We start from the raw sequence: 19968 nt of genomic DNA on the forward strand, positions 1-19968 counted from the left end.
AGTCTGTGCTTTTTGTCTGGCTCCTCACTATCTTGGTGTGTGCTGGAAGGTCTGGCCAAAACTCTTGATTATCCCGGCGACTGGGAAGAATTGTCTTTTCATCTCACATCAGCTCTGCCAGACACAGGCGCTTGGTATTGAGGAGGTGGATCTCGCGAGAACCTCAAGGCTGGTTTCGTCAGCACTCAGCCTTCTTTATGGTCCAATTCTCACTTCCATACATGACTATTGAAAAAAACCATAGCTTTGACTAGACAGACCTTTGTGGGCAAAGTGATGTCTCTGCTTTTTAAAATTGTCTAGGTTTAGCATAAAAGAGCAAGCATCTTTTAATTTCATGGCTGCAGTCACCAGCCACAGTGATTTTGGAGCCCAAGAAAATAGTCTGTACGGCTTCTCTAACAGAGCAGGACGGGCACAGCCCTTACCAGGTAGCATTGCTGTGCCTCATTACTCTGCACCCTGTTACTAGGCAACAGGTCCTGCTCATCTATTGGTCAGCCCCGCAGTGGGTCCTGCTCATGGTAACTGTCAACAGGGGACCATTGGGAAAATGATTCAGTCCATGGGGTGGTGGTCATCAGATGGAGAGTGAGGTAAAAGGCAGATGCAGGCCTTCTCCTGGAGGCCCTCCAGCTTACCCAGCCTTGGGCCAGCAGGTGAGCTGAACGGCCCAGGGAGCAGATTAGGGAGCCCAGGGACTACGTCCTGCAGGGCTCCAGAGCCCTCACTGAGGCCCTCCACTAGCCATGGCCCAGGACTTGAGAAGCAGTGAACCTCTCCCCATCCCTGTCTCTGTGACCCACTAGCAGTGGCCGTCTGTATGAGTCACAGTCTGTGAGACCTGGTCTCCCCATTTGGACGGCCTGAGGAGACTGAGGGCCAGTTGGGTTGGATGCCTGGCTCCCTCACGGATGACAGCTGGGCAGAATATGGGAACCTGGCCCTGAAGGAGCCAACTGAGATCTGCCTCCTCTAAGCCAGGACTGGGACCTTGGAGGGTAAAAGTTGTGCCTTGGGACTTTGCCCTTTCTGGTTAAGACAGAGAATAATATTCATCCAGTAGAGATTTTCAGGAACATCATTACCTGACCATGACCTGACCTCGAGAACAAAGGATCTGATACCCAGAAGTCTATAACAACTAACCACGCCCATCCATCACCTTTTCCTTTTAAAGGGACTTGCTGACAGCTTTCAGTAATTTTGGGGTTCTAGGATATGAGCCACCCATCTTCTTGTATGAATCTGTAATAAGCCTTTCTCTCTTCCAAACTCTTACGTTTACTATTTATGGACTTGTGATTTCGGTAACACTTCCACTTTTCCCTTTTCTACTTGTCATGAAGTGATGGGACTGGATGCCATGATTTTTGTTTTTTTAATGTTGACTTTTAAGCCAGCTTTTTACTCTTCTTTTTCACCCTCAGCAAGAGGCTCTTTAGTTTCTCTTCAGTTTCTGTCATTTAGAGTAGTATCATCTCCATATCTGAAGTTGCTGATATTTCTCCTGGCAGTCTTGATTCCAGCTTGTGATTCATTCAGCCTGGCATTTTGCATGTAAGTTAAATAGGCAGGGTGACAATATACAGCCTTGATGTACTCCTTTCCCAATTTTGAACCAGTCTGTTGTTCTATGTCCAGTTCTAACTGTTGCTTCATAACCTGCATACAGGTTTCTCAGGAGACAGGTAAGGTGGTCTGGTATTTCCATCTCTTTAAGAATTTTCCACAGTTTGTTGTGATCCACACAAAGGCTTTAGTGTAGTCAGTGAAGCAGAAGTAGATGTTTTTCTGGAATTCCCTTGCTTTCTCTATGATCCAATGAATATTGGCAATTTGATCTCTGGTTCCTCTGCCTTTTTTTAAACCCAGCTTATACATCTGGAAGTTCTTGGTTCATACTGCTGAAGCCTAATTTTAAGGATTTTGACCATGCTTTACTAGTATGTGAAATGAATGCAATTGCATGGAAGTTTGAAAATTCTTTGGCAATGCCCTTCTTTGGGATTGGAATGAAAACTGACCTTTTCCACTCCTGTGGCCACTGCTGAGTTTTTCAAGTTTTCTGACATAGTGAGTGCAGCACTTTCACAGCATCATCTTTTAGGATTTGAAATAGCTCAGTTGGAATTCCATCAACTCCAATAGCTTTGTTCATAGTAATGCTTCCTAAGTAATACTTTTGAATTGTGGTGCTGGAGAAGACTCTTGAGAGCACCCTTGGACAGAAAGGAGATCAAACTAGTCAATCCTAAAGGAAATCAACCCTGAATATTCATTAGAAGGACTGATGCTGAAGCTGAAGCTCCAGTACTTTGACCACCTGAACAGCTGATTCACTGGGAAAGACCCTGATGCTGGGAAAGACTGAGGGCAGGAGGAGAAGGGGCTGACAGAGGTGGGATGGTTGAATGGCATCACCACTCAATGGACATCAGTTTGAGCAAACTCTGGGAGATAGTAAAGGACAGGGAAACCTGGCATGCTGTAGTTCATGGATTGCAAAGAGTTGGAAATAACTTAGTGACTGAAGAAAAACAACACTTCCCAAGGCCCACTTGACTTCACACTCCAAGATGTCTGACTCTAGGTGAATGACCACACCATTGTGGTTATCCAGGTCATTAAGACCTTTCTTTCCTTTTTAGTTTTAAAATGTGGACATTTACTACTTAAATCAACTCGTTTGATAAAAAACATTGTATTTTAAAATAATACAAATACATATTAAAATAATTATAAATTGTGATTCTTTTGAGTGCAAACGAGTGGTTACCCAAAGAAGAAATAAAAGCTCCTTGTGTGCTCAGTTGCTAAGTCATGTTTGACTCTTTGCGACCCTATGGACTGAAGCCTGCCAGCTTCTCTGCTGGGGATTTTCCAGGCTAGAATACTGGAGTGGGTTGCCATTTCCTTCTCCAAAGACCTTTTCTGTAGAGTTCTTCTGTGTATTCTTGCCACCTCTTCCTAATCTCTTCTGCCTTTTTTAGGTCCTTATTGTTTCTGTCCTTTATTGTGCCCAACCTTACATGAAATGTTCCCCTGATAACTCAATTTTCTTGAAGAGCTCTGTAGTCTTTGCCATTCTATTGTTTTCCTCTATTTCTTTGAATTGATCACTTAAGAAGGCCTTCTTATCTGTCCTTGCTATTCTCTGGAATTCTGCATTTAGTTGGGTATATCTTTACTCATTTCCCTTGCTTTTTGCTTCTCTTCTTTTTTCAGCTATTTGTAAAGCCCCCTCATATAACCACTTTGCCTTTGTGCATTTCTTTTTCTTTGGGATGGTTTTGGTCACTGCCTCCTGTACAGTGTTGGTGCAATTGGTTATCACATTTGGCTGTTAACCAAAAGGTTGGTGGTTTGAGCCCACCCAGGGACGACAGTCCTTGAGGTCTTTTCAAGAAACATCTCTCAAAACCCAGATTTTGTCACTCTTTTCCTCAAAACTGTCTAATGACTCTCTGTTGACTACAGGATAAAGTCCAAAATCCTTGTGGCAGAATAGTAGTGTGATTAGGAGCACAGCTTTAGAGCCAGCCAGACATGAGCTTGCATTTGAGCTTAAATTCTAGCCCTATGACTTTGGACAAGTTACTTTACCTCACAGAATTTTAGTTTTCTTATCTGTAAAGTGGGTCTGATAGGTATTAACCTAAGTATTAATCTACCCTTTAAGGTGGTTGAGAAGATTAAGAAATGTAATCCTTATAAACTGCTTAGCACAGTATTTAGTAAGCACATAGATGTTTAGCAGGCAATAATTATTAATGCAGTCATATCCTTCGTAATTTAGCCTCTCCCTGCTTTTCATGGCCTCAACTCCTGCCACATCATCCTATTCTAGCATCATTTCCCTGATATCAATTCTCTGTAGTGCCTCTATGCTTTTCTTCTCCTTAAAAATCTCTCTCTTGTCTATCTGGCAAAATTCCAATTCTATAATACAGTGACGTCTTCTCACATACCCTTCCCAAAGTTCCTAGAATCATTGAGATCATGCCTCCTAGAACCTTGGGAATAGTTCCAATCTCAAATAGTTTGTGGTGTTATCAAGAATGTACCGAAATAATCCCATTTGCATTGACAGGGATGGCCCTAGAGATTGTCATACAGAGTGAACTATGTCAGAAAGAGATGAACTATGTCAGAAAGATAAATATTGTATATTGTCTATATGTGGAATCTAGAAAAATCATACAGATGAACTTATTTGCAAAGCAGAAATTGAGTCAAAGATGTAGAAAACAAATTTACAGTTACCATAAGGGTAAGGAGGATGTGTGATGAATTGGGAGATTGGGACTGACACAGATACACAAAATGGGGCTTCCCAGGTGGCGCAAGTAGTAAAGAGTCTGCCTGTTTGATGCAGGAAATGTGAGACTTGGGTTTGATCCCTGGAGGAGGGCATGGCAACCCACTCCAGTATGGTTGCTTAGAGAATCCCATGGACAGAGGAGCCTGGCAAACTACAGGCCATGGAGCTGCAAAGAGTCAGGCATGACTGAAGCAACTTAGCATGCATACATAAAATAGGTAACTAATAAGAACCTACTGTGTAGCACAGGGAACTCTACTCCCTGCTCTCTGATGACCTAAATGAGAAATCTAAAAAACAGTTGATATATGTATATCATTTTGCTGTACAGCAGAACTAACACACCATTGTAAAGCAACTGTACTCCAATAAAAATTAGTTAAAAAAAAGACTGCATCAACTTCTCTTCCCCATTTTTATTCTGAAAACATGGTTTTCAAAACACAGCATTTGTGCATACTTTATGATGGCACCTATTATGTTTTATTTTAATGATTTCTGTGTCTGTCTTTCTCATTAGTCTGTGATCTTTTTGCAGGCAGAGACTTTATTATCTGTGTATGCCAGAAATTCCCATAGTTGAGGGCATAGCTAATTCAATGAATGAATTAATGACTAATTGAGTGAGTAAGGTATCATTGTCTTATTTTGCCCCTGTGTTGACCTAACCACTCCATTTTGACCTGAGGTACTGTTTGTTCTAAGGCATGAATGTCATGTTAGTAAAGCTGTGTCTTTGTGTGTGTCTGTGTATACACTTTGTCCTTTAAGTTTGTATGTGGGGCCCTATTTTGAGATCACCAGATTGCCCTCCTCTTTCCAAAGTATAAATTGGTAAACTCCCTTTTCCATTTCCTCGGGGGGACCAGGCCAATGTGTCCTGCTTTGCTCCTGTTTCCACACACTGCCACATCACTAGAGTACTGCTATGCAAGGAATGTTAATGGGAAAGAGTGGCTCTGTGACTCAGAAGCCAGTCCAGGGATTAAGCTATAGTGGAGGGAAAGACAAGGTTTGGGGGAAAATATGAAAAACACTGTTGCCTTTATGCCTGGTGGCTCAGATGGTAAAGAATCCGCCTGCAATGCAGGAGACCTGGGTTCTATCCCTGGGTTGGGAAGATTCCCTGAAGAAGGAAATGGCAACTCCAGTATTCTTGCCTGAAGAATCCCATGGGCAGAGAAATCTGGCAGGCTACAGTCCATGAGGTCGCTAAGAGTCAGACATGACTGAGTGACTAAGCACACACATAGAAAACTGTTAACTCCACTTTTTGAATTTTGCCTTCATCCATTCATATATTCAGTAGACATGTATTGGGTACCTACTCTGTGCCAGGCACTATTCTAGACGTTTGAGATATAAAAATGGATTTGCCCTGAAACGTTCTCAGTCTTTGAGGGAGAACAAGTAAAAAGACTGACATAATACAAGATGGTAGGAGTAATAGTGGCTATTTTCTGGTACATAAAGGAGAAACAGACCCTGAAGAAACTACAATACAGGGGTCTCTCATTTCAGGAAGCCTGAAATCTAATTTATAGATCAAACTCAAGGGAGGTGATCCCTCTCTTGACCTATGCCTTGGTGAGTAAGGGTAAGAGGCAATTCAAGCATTTGAAGTTTGTCTATTTTCGCTACCAAAAAGATGAATAACCCAGCAGGTGGCAGCAGGGAAACAATTATTGTACATCTCGATGATGGCGTAGTAGAAGGCAGAGGTAAATGCTTGGGATTGTGTTCTGGACGTTCAGGCACTAGGTTCCCTTTCAAAGACTCAGAAGACATTCGGATAGAGAATAACTAGGCCCATGTTGGGGACTGTAATACCCAGGATTTTAACCCCATTCATCTTCATTTATTCATTCCACAAATAATTATTGAGCCCTTACTACGTACAGAGTTACATCATGGGAGGAGCTGGAGATATAAGAATGAAACAGTCCTTACTCTCTGGCAGTTTAGTCTGTTCAGAGATAGGTCTTCATATTCCCCATCAAGGTTCATAATCTCCAGGGTATTTTATTAAAACTGAGCGGGGTTGGTACGAAGATTAGACTAGAAAGGGGAATTTCTCTGAGTCTCAGTGACCTTTGGAGCATAGGTAACAGAAAGGGTAAGGGCTCGGATCACAGGAAGACTGTTATGTTTCTGATTCTCTTCCATGGCCTTTTAGGCAGGTCTTCACTCGTTTATTTATCAAATATTTGGTGGTGTAAGGTCGAAACGGGCCAATGCTGTTAAATAAAGGAACCCAGACGCCAAATAGATAATGTAGCAGGCTTTAATGGCAGGCGCCCCCGGGGCGGAACCCCAAGACCTAACAGAGCGAGGTCGAGAAATCCGCACGGAACAAAGGCAGAGAGCGACTTACATAGCCTCTCAGTAAGGAACCTCGAAACTCTCCAAAAAAGGCAAGGTCTGGAGTGGCGGTTTCTCATAGGTCGGCTAGTCATGGTGGCAAGACCGGGTTGGTCACTCTGGTCAGGACGGAGGGTTGATTTCAGTGGAGAGCTGTTGCTCAGACTCTTCAGCGGTTTTGCGGGACTTTTTCCCGCAGGCGGGAAATGACATGGAGAAGAAAAAGCAGCAGCCAAGCACCCCTCCTTTTCCCCGCCAGGGAGGGGAAGCCAAGATGGACGAGGTCCGACCTTACATTCTGACCCTTTTGATAGGATAGGGGGCAACGTTGTCATCTCTGGCTACTTCCTGCTGGAAAGGGGCGTGATGGGGTTTTTGGGTCATGGCCAGACCCCGGTGTCCCTCAGGGGTTTTCGGGGTCGTGGGGGGGTGGAAGTCTGGAATAGGCGGCCACCATCATCATCTGTCCGGTGGCCACCTGGGTCATTTTCTGCAGCCGTTGAACAATGCATTGTAGGATACATGGGCCGAAGAGCAATATGAGTAAAATGACTACAAGAATGATCAAAACAGATTTCCACCAATCTCCTTTTATCCAAGACAGGACTGAAGTCCAAAAAGGCATGGCCTTTATCTGAGTTTGCATATCTTCTAAGGCAGTCGATACGTTTCTAGACAGGTCAGGGATGTATACACAACATTTATTTTTAATTATGGTGCATGCTCCCCCTTGAGCTGCTGTGAATATGTCTAAAGCCATCCTAATTTGGATCACCGCCTTTCTCATCAGAATTTGTTCTTCGTTCAATGCCTGAATAGCTTTTGTACTGTCTAAGAGGGCCTGTTTAGTGAAATTAGTTAGGGCTTCCACTTCAATTATAGTATCTGTTGTCCCTGTAGAGGGTACAAATAAGGCAGTGAGACAGTCATACCATTGGAATATGGACCGCGTCCATCTTGCATGTAGATAGGGCAGGTTCACTGGAGGATGGTGTGCTGCTGCTGCTAAGTCACTTCAGTCGTGTCCGACTCTGTGTGACCCCATAGACGGAAGCCCACCAGGCTCCCCCATCCCTGGGATTCTCCAGGCAAGAACACTGGAGTGGGTTGCTATTTCCTTCTCCAATGTGTGAAAGTGAAAAGTGAAAGTGAAGTCGCTCAGTCGTGTCCGACCCCTAGCGACCCCACAGACTGCAGCCTACCAGGCTCCTCCATCCATGGGATTTTCTAGGCAAGAGTATTGGAGTGGCATGGTGTAGGCTAGGTTTGATACTGCCATGGGCGAAAACAAATCCGAGGGTGCAACGCCCTACCCAGCCAACTGGTAACCATGGCCATAGGTTACGCCTACAGAGCCACTGGGTCCCGTTGGGAGCTACCCAACGGATCCCAGGGTTGTATTTCCAGTTGGAACCGGGCCACCGAGCAGACCGATTGGGATGGTAAGTAACGTCTAAGATTTGTTTACACTGTTCAGGGGACAAATAACCCATGTATTTTAGTTCTGTCGGGTCTAGGGGGTGGTCTCCAAACCCAATCTTGTGCTCTTTCTGTTCCCAACATATAGTAGCGGGAGTGACTAGCTGTCCTTTCTCAGGAGTCATCCAGAAATATTCATCCCATACCTGATAGTATTGTTCAAGGTATCGGGAGGCTTGTCCCCCTTCTGTAAGGGTGCCCTTTTCCTTTTTGTTTTTCATGTATAAGGTATAAGCCCGTGTTACTTCTATAAGGCTGGTGTTCATGTTAAATATTGCCTTATGTCCTGGGTCCATTGGTGGCTGTTTTTTACACCAGGAGAGTAAAGAAGGGTTATGATTAGTTAGTAAGAGAAAGGAAAGTTCTCTTCTGTTGTTCCAGAAAGGAGCACAGTGGTATAAGGTCTCCATAACGAAGTGGCGACACCCACCAAGGGAGCCCATCCATCACTGACATGGGCATGGCCCCACATACCCAGCAATTGGAGGAGTTGTGGAAGTTTGCATAGGAATGTGCCCATAAGAGAAAGACGTTGTCTTGTGCGACAATGGTAGCTAGAGTTAGGCTAGTCAGAAAAAGTCGTAGAGTGAGCATGACTGACTAGGATATAAGGCAGAGAAGGACTAAGGTGTAGAAGTTGATTTGGGTGTCGGTAGAAGAGAGAAAGGTTCCCTGTAGCCAGAGTTCAATGACAGCCTGGGTGAGGGAATCAAAGTCAGTCACCAGAGTGGGAAGCCAAAGGTCTTGCAGGAAATCAGACAGAAAGTTTTCAAGACTGGTTAATGTAAGAGACATGTAAAGAAAGGGAGGTCACTACAAAGAAATAGTAACACCCCAGAAGTATAGTGCAACCTATGACGTAGGCGAGAGCCAGAATGAGACGAAGAGTAATGGACCACGCCGGTGGGGCAGCTAAAGCGAGGCCTATGGCAAAAGCTCGCCTATGGGTGGAAGAGGTACTTTGGTAATAGTGAGCCTGGCGGGCCCGGAAACTTTGGAAGTGTGGGTGTAAGTATTTGCGGACAGCAGAGGAGGCAAGCCGTGTAAGGGGGCCTGTTTGAGTCTAGTGATGTGGCACCAAGGCTCATGTCCCAAGAGTTTGGCCGCTGTGGGAGTGATGAGAATCACCGTGAAAGGGCCAGTCCACCGTGGTTGGAGGGGGTTAGGTGTTAGCGTCTTTAAGAGAACCTGGCCTCCCAGAGCCAAGGTAGTTAATGGAGGCTCCTGATTTGTGTCGTTAGCAAGCTGGGGTAGGGTGCGGTCTGTGTGTTCCCGTAGCAGGGATAAGAGGAGTGTGAAATAGGGCAGACAGGTTCCGAGAGGTGGTAGTGGGGGGTCCGGGAGATCGGCAAGCAGGTACGGCCTACCGTATAGCAGCTCGAACGGCGTGAGGCCTGTCTTGGAGTGGGGGGTTGTTCGGATGCGTGTGAGTGCTGCCGGCAGGTCAACCCATGAGGTGTAATTCAGAGGACAGTCTTGCCAGGTGGGCCTTGAGAATGCCATTGGTCCGTTCAACCTTGCCTGATGATTGAGGCCTGTAAGGGACATGTAAGTGCCAGTAGATATTTAATGATTTAGCGACGTGTTGAGTTACCTGGGAGACAAAGGCTGGGCCATTGACAGATTGAATGGAGTTAGGCAGGCCAAACTTCGGGATGATGTGGTTGAGGACTGTGTCAGCAACGATGCCAGCCGTTTCTTTGGCCATTGAAAAAGCTTCCACCCATCCTGAGAATGTATCTATAAAGACCAAGAGGTATCGATAGGCCTTGTGTCGCGGCATGTGAGTAAAGTCAACCTGCCAATCTTGTCCTGGGAGGTGCCCCCTTAGCTGGTGAGTTTTATGGGGTGGTCTGAGTTCCCCTTGGGGAGAGGCTTAGGCGCAAACGAGGCAGTGGTCATGTGCCGACCGTATGGTGGGTTAGAGGTGTAACAAAGAAAAAAGAGGGCTGAGGAAGGTTAGGAGGGCTTGGGGCCCCATATGTAAAGAGTTTTGAATGTCTGTAATTATTTTTAGTGCCTGTCTTTCTGGCAGGACCAGCTTATCATGAAGCATGATCCAACCAGAAGGGTGTTTGGAAGAGGCCTCTTGTGAGAGGAGGGGTTTGGCCTCATCAGCAGAGTAGTGAGGAGAGTCTTGAGAAATAGAATGGGTGAGGGTGCCTGGTCTAAGGTTAGCCATTTGGCTACCTGATCGGCTTTGTTGTTGCCCAGAGACACAGTGTCGTGTGATGTCTGATGGCCCTTACAGTGTAAAACAGCCACCTGGGTAGGGTGTGAGATGGCTTCTAGGAGTTTAGCAATAAGTGGGGCGTTAGTGACCGGGGAACATTTGGTGGTGAGAAAGCCCCTCTCCTTCCAGATTGTGGAGTGTGAGTGAGCAATCAGGAAGGCATATTTGGAGTTGGTGTAAATGTTAACCTGTTCTCCTGTTGACAGAATCCCAGAAAGGATAGTATCTGTTCCCCATTGGATGGGGGAGAGAGTTCCCGAAGGAGGCTCAGCCAGTCGAGAGTGAGGGCCTTAGTGGCTGGGGTGATCTTTAGGCCTAGGTAGGTTACAGAGGGCTGTGTCAGTTGAGCTTTTTTGTCTAGAAGCTTGGTATCCCCGAGAACTGAGAAAATTAGGAACGATCATATGAGTTTGAGAAAGGGCTTGTGAGGGGCTACAGAGATCATCTACATATTGTAGGAGGATGCTGGGGGCCAGGGGACAAGAGGCCAGATCCCGAGCTAGGGCCTGACCAAAGAAATGGGGACTGTTTCTAAACCCCTGTGGGAGTACAGTCCAAGTGATCTGGGAGGGCTGTTGAGTCTCGGGATCAGTCCATGTGAAAGCAAAAAGGAATTGACAATCTGAGTGGAGAGGGACAGTGAAGAAGGCATCTTTGAGGTCTATGACTGTAAAGTGGGTCGTATTAGGTGGGATGTTAGAGAGCAGGGTATAAGGGTTAGGCACTACCAGATGGGCAGGGATTACAGCCTCATTGATCAACCGGAGGTCTTGGACCAGGCGGTAACTGCCTGAGGCTTTACGTACCGGAAGGATTGGTGTGTTACAGGGTGATGTTGTGGGAAACAAAAGTCCCTGGCCCAAGAGGCGGTCTATGATGGGTTTGAGGCCACATAAGTGAACTCGAGAAATGGGGAACTGGGGGTGGTGTGGATAATGTGAGGGATTTTTTTAGCTTAATTAGGCTGGGGGTGTGGTGGTCAGCCACCGTGGGTACCTCGGTGTCCCATATTATGGGGTCTACAGGGGGAGATTCAGGAGCACAGAGAAGTATAAGTGGGAGAGTAGGAACCTGAGGAAGGCAAATGTATGGTGGCTTTGAGTTTGGCTAAAATATCTTGTCCCAATAGCAGGGTAGGGCATGAAGGAACTACCATGAAGGAATGTGTGAACAGGTGCCAGTCAATCTGACAAGGCTGTGAGGGCTTGCCATCTATACCCACCACCGAGATCTGGGAAGGAATTAGAGGGCCCCCATAAAAGAGAAGAACAGAGTAAGTAGCCCCTGTATCTATCAAGAAATTGATAGACTTACCCGCCACTTGAAGCATCACCCTGGGCTCAGCTTGGGTTATGGGGGTCCCCGAGTCTGGGCGCTGTCAATCTTCATCAAGGGAGAGAAGCTCCAAGGCGGGGGACGAGGGCGGGGCATGCTTCCGGGAACCCAAGCCCCGGTCCGATGGGGTCGAGACCTGAGCTGCATGGGGACAGTCGCTCGCCTAATGCCCCTTTTGCTTACAGTGAGGACATGGCCTGGTTGGAAGCTTGGGATTTGGGCATTGACAGGCCCAATGACCCTCGTGGCCACATTTGAAGCAGACTCCCAGAGGTGGCTTCTGGGGACCCATCTTCTGTTCCGTGGCTGGCCACAGGGCTGCTACCAGTGTCTGGGTGTGCCTCTCAAGGAGGTTGGCCTGCAGTTCGGCCTTTTGTTTAAGCCTTGCCTTGCGGCTGGCTTCAGCTACTTCTTCCCGGGCATTATATACTTTGAAGGCCATTTTTACCAGGTCTCGGAGGGGAGTTTGAGACCCGTCCTCAGCTTTGGACAGCTTTTTTCTGATATCTGGAGCTGACTGAGATATAAAGCGATTAGCCAGAGTGGTGACCCCTGCTGGGGAGTCAGGGGCAATGCGGGTATAAGTGGTGAGGGCCTCGGTCAGCCTGTTAAGAAAGGCTGCTGGGTTTTCATCCGGGCCCTGGGTTACTTCATCTAGTTTTAACATTAACAACCTTAAGAGAAGTGTTTTCCATTCCCTCTAGTAAACATTCTAACATGTATCGAATGTTTGCTTTTTCCCGTGTCCTTCCTGGTAGTCCCATTCTGGGTCGTCTGGGATGGCAGCTGCACCAGGGGGTCGGGCGGGATCTGCTGGGTTTGCCAAGTGGCATTGATCAGCTACCGTTCTGGCTGCTGTCCAGATAGCCTGCCTTTCCTTGGGTGTTGTGGTGGACCCCAGGATCACATAGATGTCCTGCCAGGTAAGGGGGTAGCACTGGGACAGTTGGGTGAAATTTTTGATATAGTTGGAGGGATTGGCTGAATAAGAGCACAGCTTTTGTTCGATGTGAGAAAGGTCCTGAAGGGAAAACAGTACATGCACATAGGCTAGACCGTCCGGGCCAGCCACTTGACGGAAAGGAAGTAGCGGGGCTGGTGACAGGTGGAGTGTAGGGTTGGGGGCGGTTTGGGATCTAGTGTGGAAGCTAACAGGTGAATCCGAAGGGGGAAGGAGTTTAGGGAGGGACGGATATTGTGCCGGAGCAGAGGGAGTTCCCGAGGGTGTCTCCAGGGCAGTTTGCGACTTGGTATGAGAACAGACAGGCGAGTCAGAAGGGGAAAAAGGTTTAGGGAGGGGGGGATAAAGCGACGGGGCTGAGGGAGTCTCCGGGCGAATTTCTGGGGATCTATCTTGGGAGCAGGATGGCTGTGGAGAAGGCATTCAAACTGTTAATGACGGAGGGGTTGGGGACACAGGGGAATAGGGGGTTGAGGGGTAACAGAAGCGAAGGTATAGGGTGGGGGCGCCATCAGGTCTTCTGGAGGAATCCTAAGAGCGGAGTTCTCCTGGGTCAGTTGTTGCTGCTGTGCCTGGCTTCGTGAGCCGAGGGCCTCTGCAGCTGCTTGCCCGGAGCCAGGGGCAGAGTTCTTGTTGGCCTGTGCGGATGACGTTTTGGATGGCGGCGAAGGGGCAGTGGGGACCACGGTTACAAGAGGGTGGGATGGGAACGCAGCAACCAAAAAGCCTGTACATAGGGCACCTCAGTGGAGAAGCAAATGGCAACCCACTCCAGTGTTCTCGCCTGGAGAATCCCAGGGACAGGGGAGCCTGGTGGGCTTCTGTCTATGGCGGTCACACAGAGTTGGACACGACTGAAATGACTCAGCAGCAGCAGGGCACCTCAGACCACTTTCCTGTCCTTCAACAGTAATTATCTAAATCACGGAGGATGTTAAAATCAAAAGTCCCCATTGATGGTCATTGTGAGCCATTGTCTAGAGGATATTGCGGCTAAGCCTCAGAGCACAGAAAGGTCAACCGCTTGCGGCGGATGTCTCGAGAAAGGTGCAAGGTTTTTGAGATTAGCTAGGAGGCACTCTAAAGGGGTCGACCAGCCTTGGTTGGCTTTGGAAGCGGCAGTCCCCATGGCGAGCAGCAGATTTAGGCTTAGGGGTCAAGTCAGTCAGGCGTCCCCGAGTGATTCAACACCCCAGCGAGGAGGGCTACCGCAGTCAAAAACGGACGTCTCCGAATCGACTGGCGCCGAGGAGCAGGCCTGGCCTGCGGGAGGGAGCCGGACGCGGCCGCGATTTCGGGGCAGGCCTGGCCCGCGACAAACACCGGACTCCCTAGGATAGTTCGCCAAAGGGAAAGCTCGCCCCAAGACCTGACTCGAGGGACTTACCCCGTATTCTGCCGGACGGTAAAGCAGTCTTATCGAGGCGATGAATCAGCCCAGGGCGCGGGTTGGGACCGAGGGAGCCACAGGCCCCGTGGCCGGCAGGGTGGGCTCTCACTTCGAGCCCCATGTTGGGCGCCAAATGTAAGGTCGAAATGGCCCAATGCTGTTAAATAAAGGAACCCACACGCCAAATAGATAATGTAGCAGGCTTTAATGGCAGGCGCCCCCGGCGGAACCCCAAGACCTAACAGAGCGAGGTCGAGAAGTCCGAGCCGAACAAAGGCAAAGAGCGACTTGTATAGGCTCTCAGTAATGAGCCGCGATGGAGAAGGAAATGGCAACCCACTCCAGTGTTCTTGCCTGGAGAATCCCAGGGTCTGGGGAGCCTGGTGGGCTTCCATCTATAGGGTCGCACAGAGTCGGACACGACTGAAGCGACTTAGCAGCAGCAGCAACGAGCTGCGAAACTCTTTCCAAACAGGAGGAGGTCTGGAGTGGAGGTTTCTCATAGGTCGGCTAGTAGCGGTGGCGAGACCGGGTTGGTCGCTCTGGAGGTCAGGAGGGAGGGTTAATTTCGGTGGAGAGCTGTTGCGTCAGAGACTCGTCAGCGGTTTGGCGGGACTTTTTCCCGCGCGGGAAATGAAGTGGAGGAGAAGCAGCAGCAGCCAAGATGGCCACCGGGGAGGGGAAGCCAAGATGGCCACCGAGGTCCGACCTTACAGGTGGCATGTGAAGTTTTGTGACTTGTTTAACGTCTTTGACTAGACACCAGCGCTTCAGCCGGGAGGTCTTCCTGGGCTGTGAATGCCAGTCCTGCACACTCCCTTCTAGAGCTTAGACTTCTTGATCTAGTCCCTTCTAAGTCTCCCTTCTACATTGACTCACCAAGCCACCGTAGATAGAGCCGCACTGTCTTCCTTCTTCGGATTTGCCAGGGCGCGAGGGACCTGTGTCATGTGACCAGACTCAGCCTCCTGATTAGCTTGCCTCCTTTCAGGGCGTCCCTCCTCCCCCGTTGGATGAGGTGGCCGCGGAGGAGAAGGTTGGGCGCATGCGCGATGCCCGGATTTCCTTGGCCACCGGGAGTGAAGCGGTGGGGCCGGGCGATAAACAGGCTGTGGCTAGGGAGAAGGGGGAGGGGAGTTCGCTCCGCAGGGACTTCTCATTCCCCACCTTTTTCTTTTAGGTGTGGTTTGGTCCAGATGCAGTTTCCGGCAGCCGGTTGAGCTTACTCTGTTGTGAAAAGGGAAAGTAGCTCCTGCGGGAAGGGGTTAAAGTTGCTAAAACGGTGCGAGACGAGAATTCTCCCCCATGCCATCCTAATGGTTCTGCCCTGAGTTGGTCCCGGAGCCGGCGCAACGTCTCTGAGGCCCCGGAGGGGGCGGGGAGGTGGCCCGCAGGACGCGGGTTCTGTGAAGATACGTGGGGAAGGTTCGACTCCGAGAAGAGGAAGAGCGCGATAGAAAGAGAGAGGCCGCTGAGGGGGAGGGGGCTGCCAAGATGGCGTCTGCCTCCTCTGGGCCGTCGGTGGCAGGGTTTTCATCCGCGGATTCCGGCGTCCCTCCCTGCACCTCGGCCTCAGGTAATCAGGGCGTGGCGTGGGCTGGGGGCTGATGACTGTGCGATGGCAGGAAGAGCGAGACCCAGGAAGGGCACCCATAGCTGGACATGTTTGAGGCGTTGCCGGTAAGGAGGACCGAGAACTAGGCTTTCTTGTAGCTTTCAGAGCAGGCAGAGGGAATGTGAGGAAAGGATGGATTTGATTGAGAAAAGGGAAGCTGTCAGAAACACTGGCTGTCTTTAAGGAGACCGAGTTGGGGACTTTGAAAGAGTAGGGTCAGAAAAGGATGGAGATTGACGGTGGGAGTAGGGAAAGAGTAAATAGAGGCTTCATACGTAGAGAGGAATTACGTAGCGTGAGAGGCAGGTAGACTCTCCGTTGATTGCGAGGTTAATTGGACAAAAACATGGAAGAGAAACCATGGGACTTAAAAGGTATGGAAGCGTTATGGGATGCTTTCCAATGCTGGGGCGTTAGGGGATTGGGGATTTTGTTGCAGGTGGGAGTGAGTTATTGGAGGCTCCTGAGAGCCTCCCCCCTAATGCGTCATTCCTTCTCACTTCGTGCCTCCCCTCCCCCAAACACGCGCGCGCTCGCACGGACAGATACACCTACACGTTTTAACATTCTCCTCTGGAGACTCCCATCTCTCGACTGCCCAGCTTTGGGAAGGAATGGAAAATTTCTGAAGAGAGCCTGAGGTATGTGGAAAAGCAGGGTTTGAAAGACACTGAAAACAGATGGAGAAGGCGGAACGATGGAGTCTCGAATTGCAGTAGAAGTTGAGGGAGGTGATGCAGGAAATTAGGCTTGAAAAGGATAGGGTGGGGATGGTTCTAAGTGCTGTGTAGGAAAATTGCATAATAGGAAATGGACTGGAAGAATGCTTAGGCATGAAATTGGCACTTGGAGAAGGGAGCCAGGGAATCTAGCTCAAAGTAGTCAGAAACTGTTGAAGATTGAGGGAGGGCTAAGGAGCCCACAAGAAAGGCAACAGATTGTGTGTAGGAGGGGAAAATGTGTGGTGTTGGGATATATGTTGTGGGCGAGTGGAGTTTGAGTCAGAAACTGTTCTAGAGCTTCCATCAGAAATGTCTGGGCTTCCACAGTGACTGTTGGCTATACACTGTGAGCAGGAGAGGCCGCCAGATGATGGATGCTTTACCCGACACATTGACACTTGCTTAATCCTGGGATTGCATCCTACTCGTTTTGAGTTGACTAGAGGGTTCCACCTTTTCCTGTTCAGTTCAGGTGAGCACATACTTGGTCATAAATATCTTCTTCACAACTGGAGTTTTGTTTATGTACAATCTATTTTTAGTTTCTTGAGAGTTGGTTTTTACGTTTCCTATAAAAGATTGGTGGGCCAGAACAACTCCTGTTGCATTCTAAGTGTGAAGAAGGATAAAGTTAAAATGAAAGTTTTTAAATACAGTAGCTTCTTAATTTAAAACCTTTTTCCTCTCCCCCAGTGCTGAAACAAGAATGGTTGTGTAGTCTTTAAGCAGACTTCTTAATCATCAGATCAGGTATTAGAAACAGCTTAATCTTAAAAGCCTTGTGTTTTTCTGTTTATATCCCAGAATTTGATTCAGCCTCTATCTCATGAAAATATTGTCCACATGGACAGATTTAGGGGTAAAAGAAAATATTTCTGTCACATAGTGATGTCTTCAGGTTTTTGCTCCTACTTCAGATAGTTTTACTAGTTTTAGGTGTCACTATTTGATATCTTTGTATGTTTTATGTTTTCTGTCAGATCCTAAGACTAGCAGGATGTTATTCAGATAGTGTAAATGTTTTTTGCTGTTGTGTTATCACCAGAAAATAAAATAATAGATTTCAGTCAATTTTACAGCTTCTTGGCTTTATTGTGTTCATATGTGAGGTCAAGATACAAAAATGGCTAAAAATTAAAAAAAAAAATGACTAAAAACAAATAGCTTTAGATTTTTTTTTTAAACCTTTTTTTTTCACCCTGTTTCTCTGTTTCTTTGGCAAATATTGAAACTTGGATGAAGAAATTTAGAAAGATTCTCATAAATATTCCTGAAAACATGGGATTATTGTGTGCAGATACACAGTGTTGACTTCTTTCGCATTATCTGTACGTTTACTTCAGTTTTGGCTTACTGAATTTAATAGAATATTTCATAGTTCAAGGGTATGTTTTTGAAGAGGATAAGGTGTTTGATTCAGATGACAAAAAGGCTATTGAGAATGTGTTTTGTGATTGGAGGAGAGTGGTGGTCTGTCTGTATAGTACCAGGGGAATTAAGGCATTGGCAGGAATAAATTGGTTTATGGTCTCCTAAATCGTTAAAGGCTAAAAGGCTAGCTTTGTATAAATTCAAGGTAGGAGTGTGTGTGTTTGTGTTTTAATCATTCTAAAATCAACTTATTGTCCTTAGATGTTTAGTTGAACTCACTTAAATATTGGTGAAACTGAAATCCTAAAGGTAAGATTCTCTGGCAGTGTATACAAAAAAAGAATGTTAGGATTCAGGGACAGATTGATGTTTTAGATAAGTCATTCATAACCTTTTAAGGTTCAAAAGCTTTTGGCATTCAAATTAGAAAGGATTGGTAATTTAAAACAGTTCTTCCCTGCCAGTATTAAACCCCTGTCTATATTATTTAATCATTAAGCTGGAGCTGGTCTTTTATGCTGCTGACAGGTTAAATGCAGGAGTTAAAGCAAACCATACATTCTAAGAGATCTTTGAGAGATCTTTTCCCATTGGAGTAATTACCATGTTTGGATTAGAGGGAGGTGATGATAAATTAATGTCAATCTTACAGGAACTGTCATCATTTCCTTGTTCTTTTACTTTGTTAGTAAAGGGTGATGGAGTTTGCTCTCAGGTGTTCGATGTGTAAAGGAAATTTATTCCTTTTCTTCCTTTCTGTCCTAGCCTCATTATTTGGTCAGTGGTACCACTTAAATAAAAGCACTGATGAGGTGCCGTTGACAGTGTTACCATCTGTCACACTGGTGACACTGTAGAGAGCCTGTTCCCCGTCTGAGTTTGACTAGTTCATCAAGAATTTGAAAATAAGCCACCAAGTCTCCTTTTTACTGCCAAAAAGGGAGTAAAGTTTCTATTTTGGTGACTTGATTTGAATTTAGTGGAGGAGTTAAAAAGTAAAGTTAGAGTATTAAAGTGTCTCTTGCTCCCCTAAAGTAAGAGCTGTGATAAAATCCGGTGTGACTCCCCTAAGAAAAAGCACTTGAAACCCTAGAATATCATGAACTTGTAGCTCCTTTTGCTTCAGACCAGAACATTTCTGAAATTGTCGCACATTACCAAATGATTCTATCATGAGTACAGATGATTTGGAGGTAATATTTATATTTCCTTTTCTGATTTTCCCTTAAACTGCTGAGGGAGACCCCAAAAAACACAGGAAAGAAACATTTTTGCTCAGAACTTTTATAGTAGATCAGTCTCATCAATCCTTGATTCTGGTGGCTTTGTCCTTCCCAGCAGAGCTCCACCAATAAATGTATGCTGTAATCTGATAACTCCAAGTGGTAGGAACATTGAGGGTTTTTTGTCTGTGTTCTTTGTGTACAATATAAGCTATTTGTAGACTAATCTCTTTACTTTTAATTTTTCTATGCTGGTGAAAAGTAAAGCAACTTAAGCCACATTATTGGGGGGAGAAGCTGGAGTTTGGAAATGTAAAGACAGAACAGAATGCCATGTAATGAGAATATCAACAGGTATCCTTTTGGTTGGTATTTTATAAGTAAGGAGAGATTTTTCTTTATGCTTTTTCCACAGAGGGCTTACACCCACATACCCCTCCTTTTTTATTTTGTCCCCTTGGTAGATTGTTCCAGAAAACTGACATCAGAATGTCACTTTTTAAATTATCCATTTATTTCTGCCATGACTGCTCAAGCCCAGGGTCAAGTGTAATTATATAGACTTAATAGGTATCCAGTATCTGTTATTAATTGGTAATGTGTACTTACAAATTAGCCTTGAATATCAAAATGCATGTTATGTTTTGTTAATTTCTTTGTTTTTTGTTTTGTTAATTTCTGTGTGCTATTCTGAGTTGATGTAAAACTTCTGATTAATAACTGTGCTCAAATATGTGCTAGCTACTAGTTATTACATGTTTTATCAGCCTATTTTTTAAATAAAAACAATGGAAACTACAGCTTGTGAAGTGAACAACTTCACCAGGCCAAACTCAGGTAACTGGTGAGAAGTTCTGAGTTGGGGGTGGGGGTATTTTACCCTTTTAAGCTGGATGTTTACTTTCCTAGAATTTTAGCATATTCTTACTTGACATGATGAAAGCAAAAAGACCA

The 19968-nt window shown here is 46.5% G+C and overlaps 1 protein-coding gene across 1 annotated transcript in view; it reads left to right on the top strand.

Annotated features, from left to right (window-relative positions):
• The first annotated feature begins 15179 nt into the window (after nucleotides 1–15179).
• PIP5K1A (phosphatidylinositol-4-phosphate 5-kinase type 1 alpha) overlaps nucleotides 15180–19968 on the top strand; it is a 41245-nt gene continuing 36456 nt past the window's right edge. The window contains 1 exon segment of the mRNA XM_088835754.1: nucleotides 15180–15659. Within this exon segment, the coding sequence (XP_088691880.1) occupies nucleotides 15578–15659 (82 nt within the window). The 5' untranslated portion in view covers nucleotides 15180–15577.

This window comes from Moschus berezovskii, chromosome 4 (genome assembly GCF_049115385.1).
Source record: "Moschus berezovskii isolate FMDL1 chromosome 4, NW_MosBer_1.0, whole genome shotgun sequence".
Lineage (NCBI taxonomy): Eukaryota > Metazoa > Chordata > Mammalia > Artiodactyla > Moschidae > Moschus > Moschus berezovskii.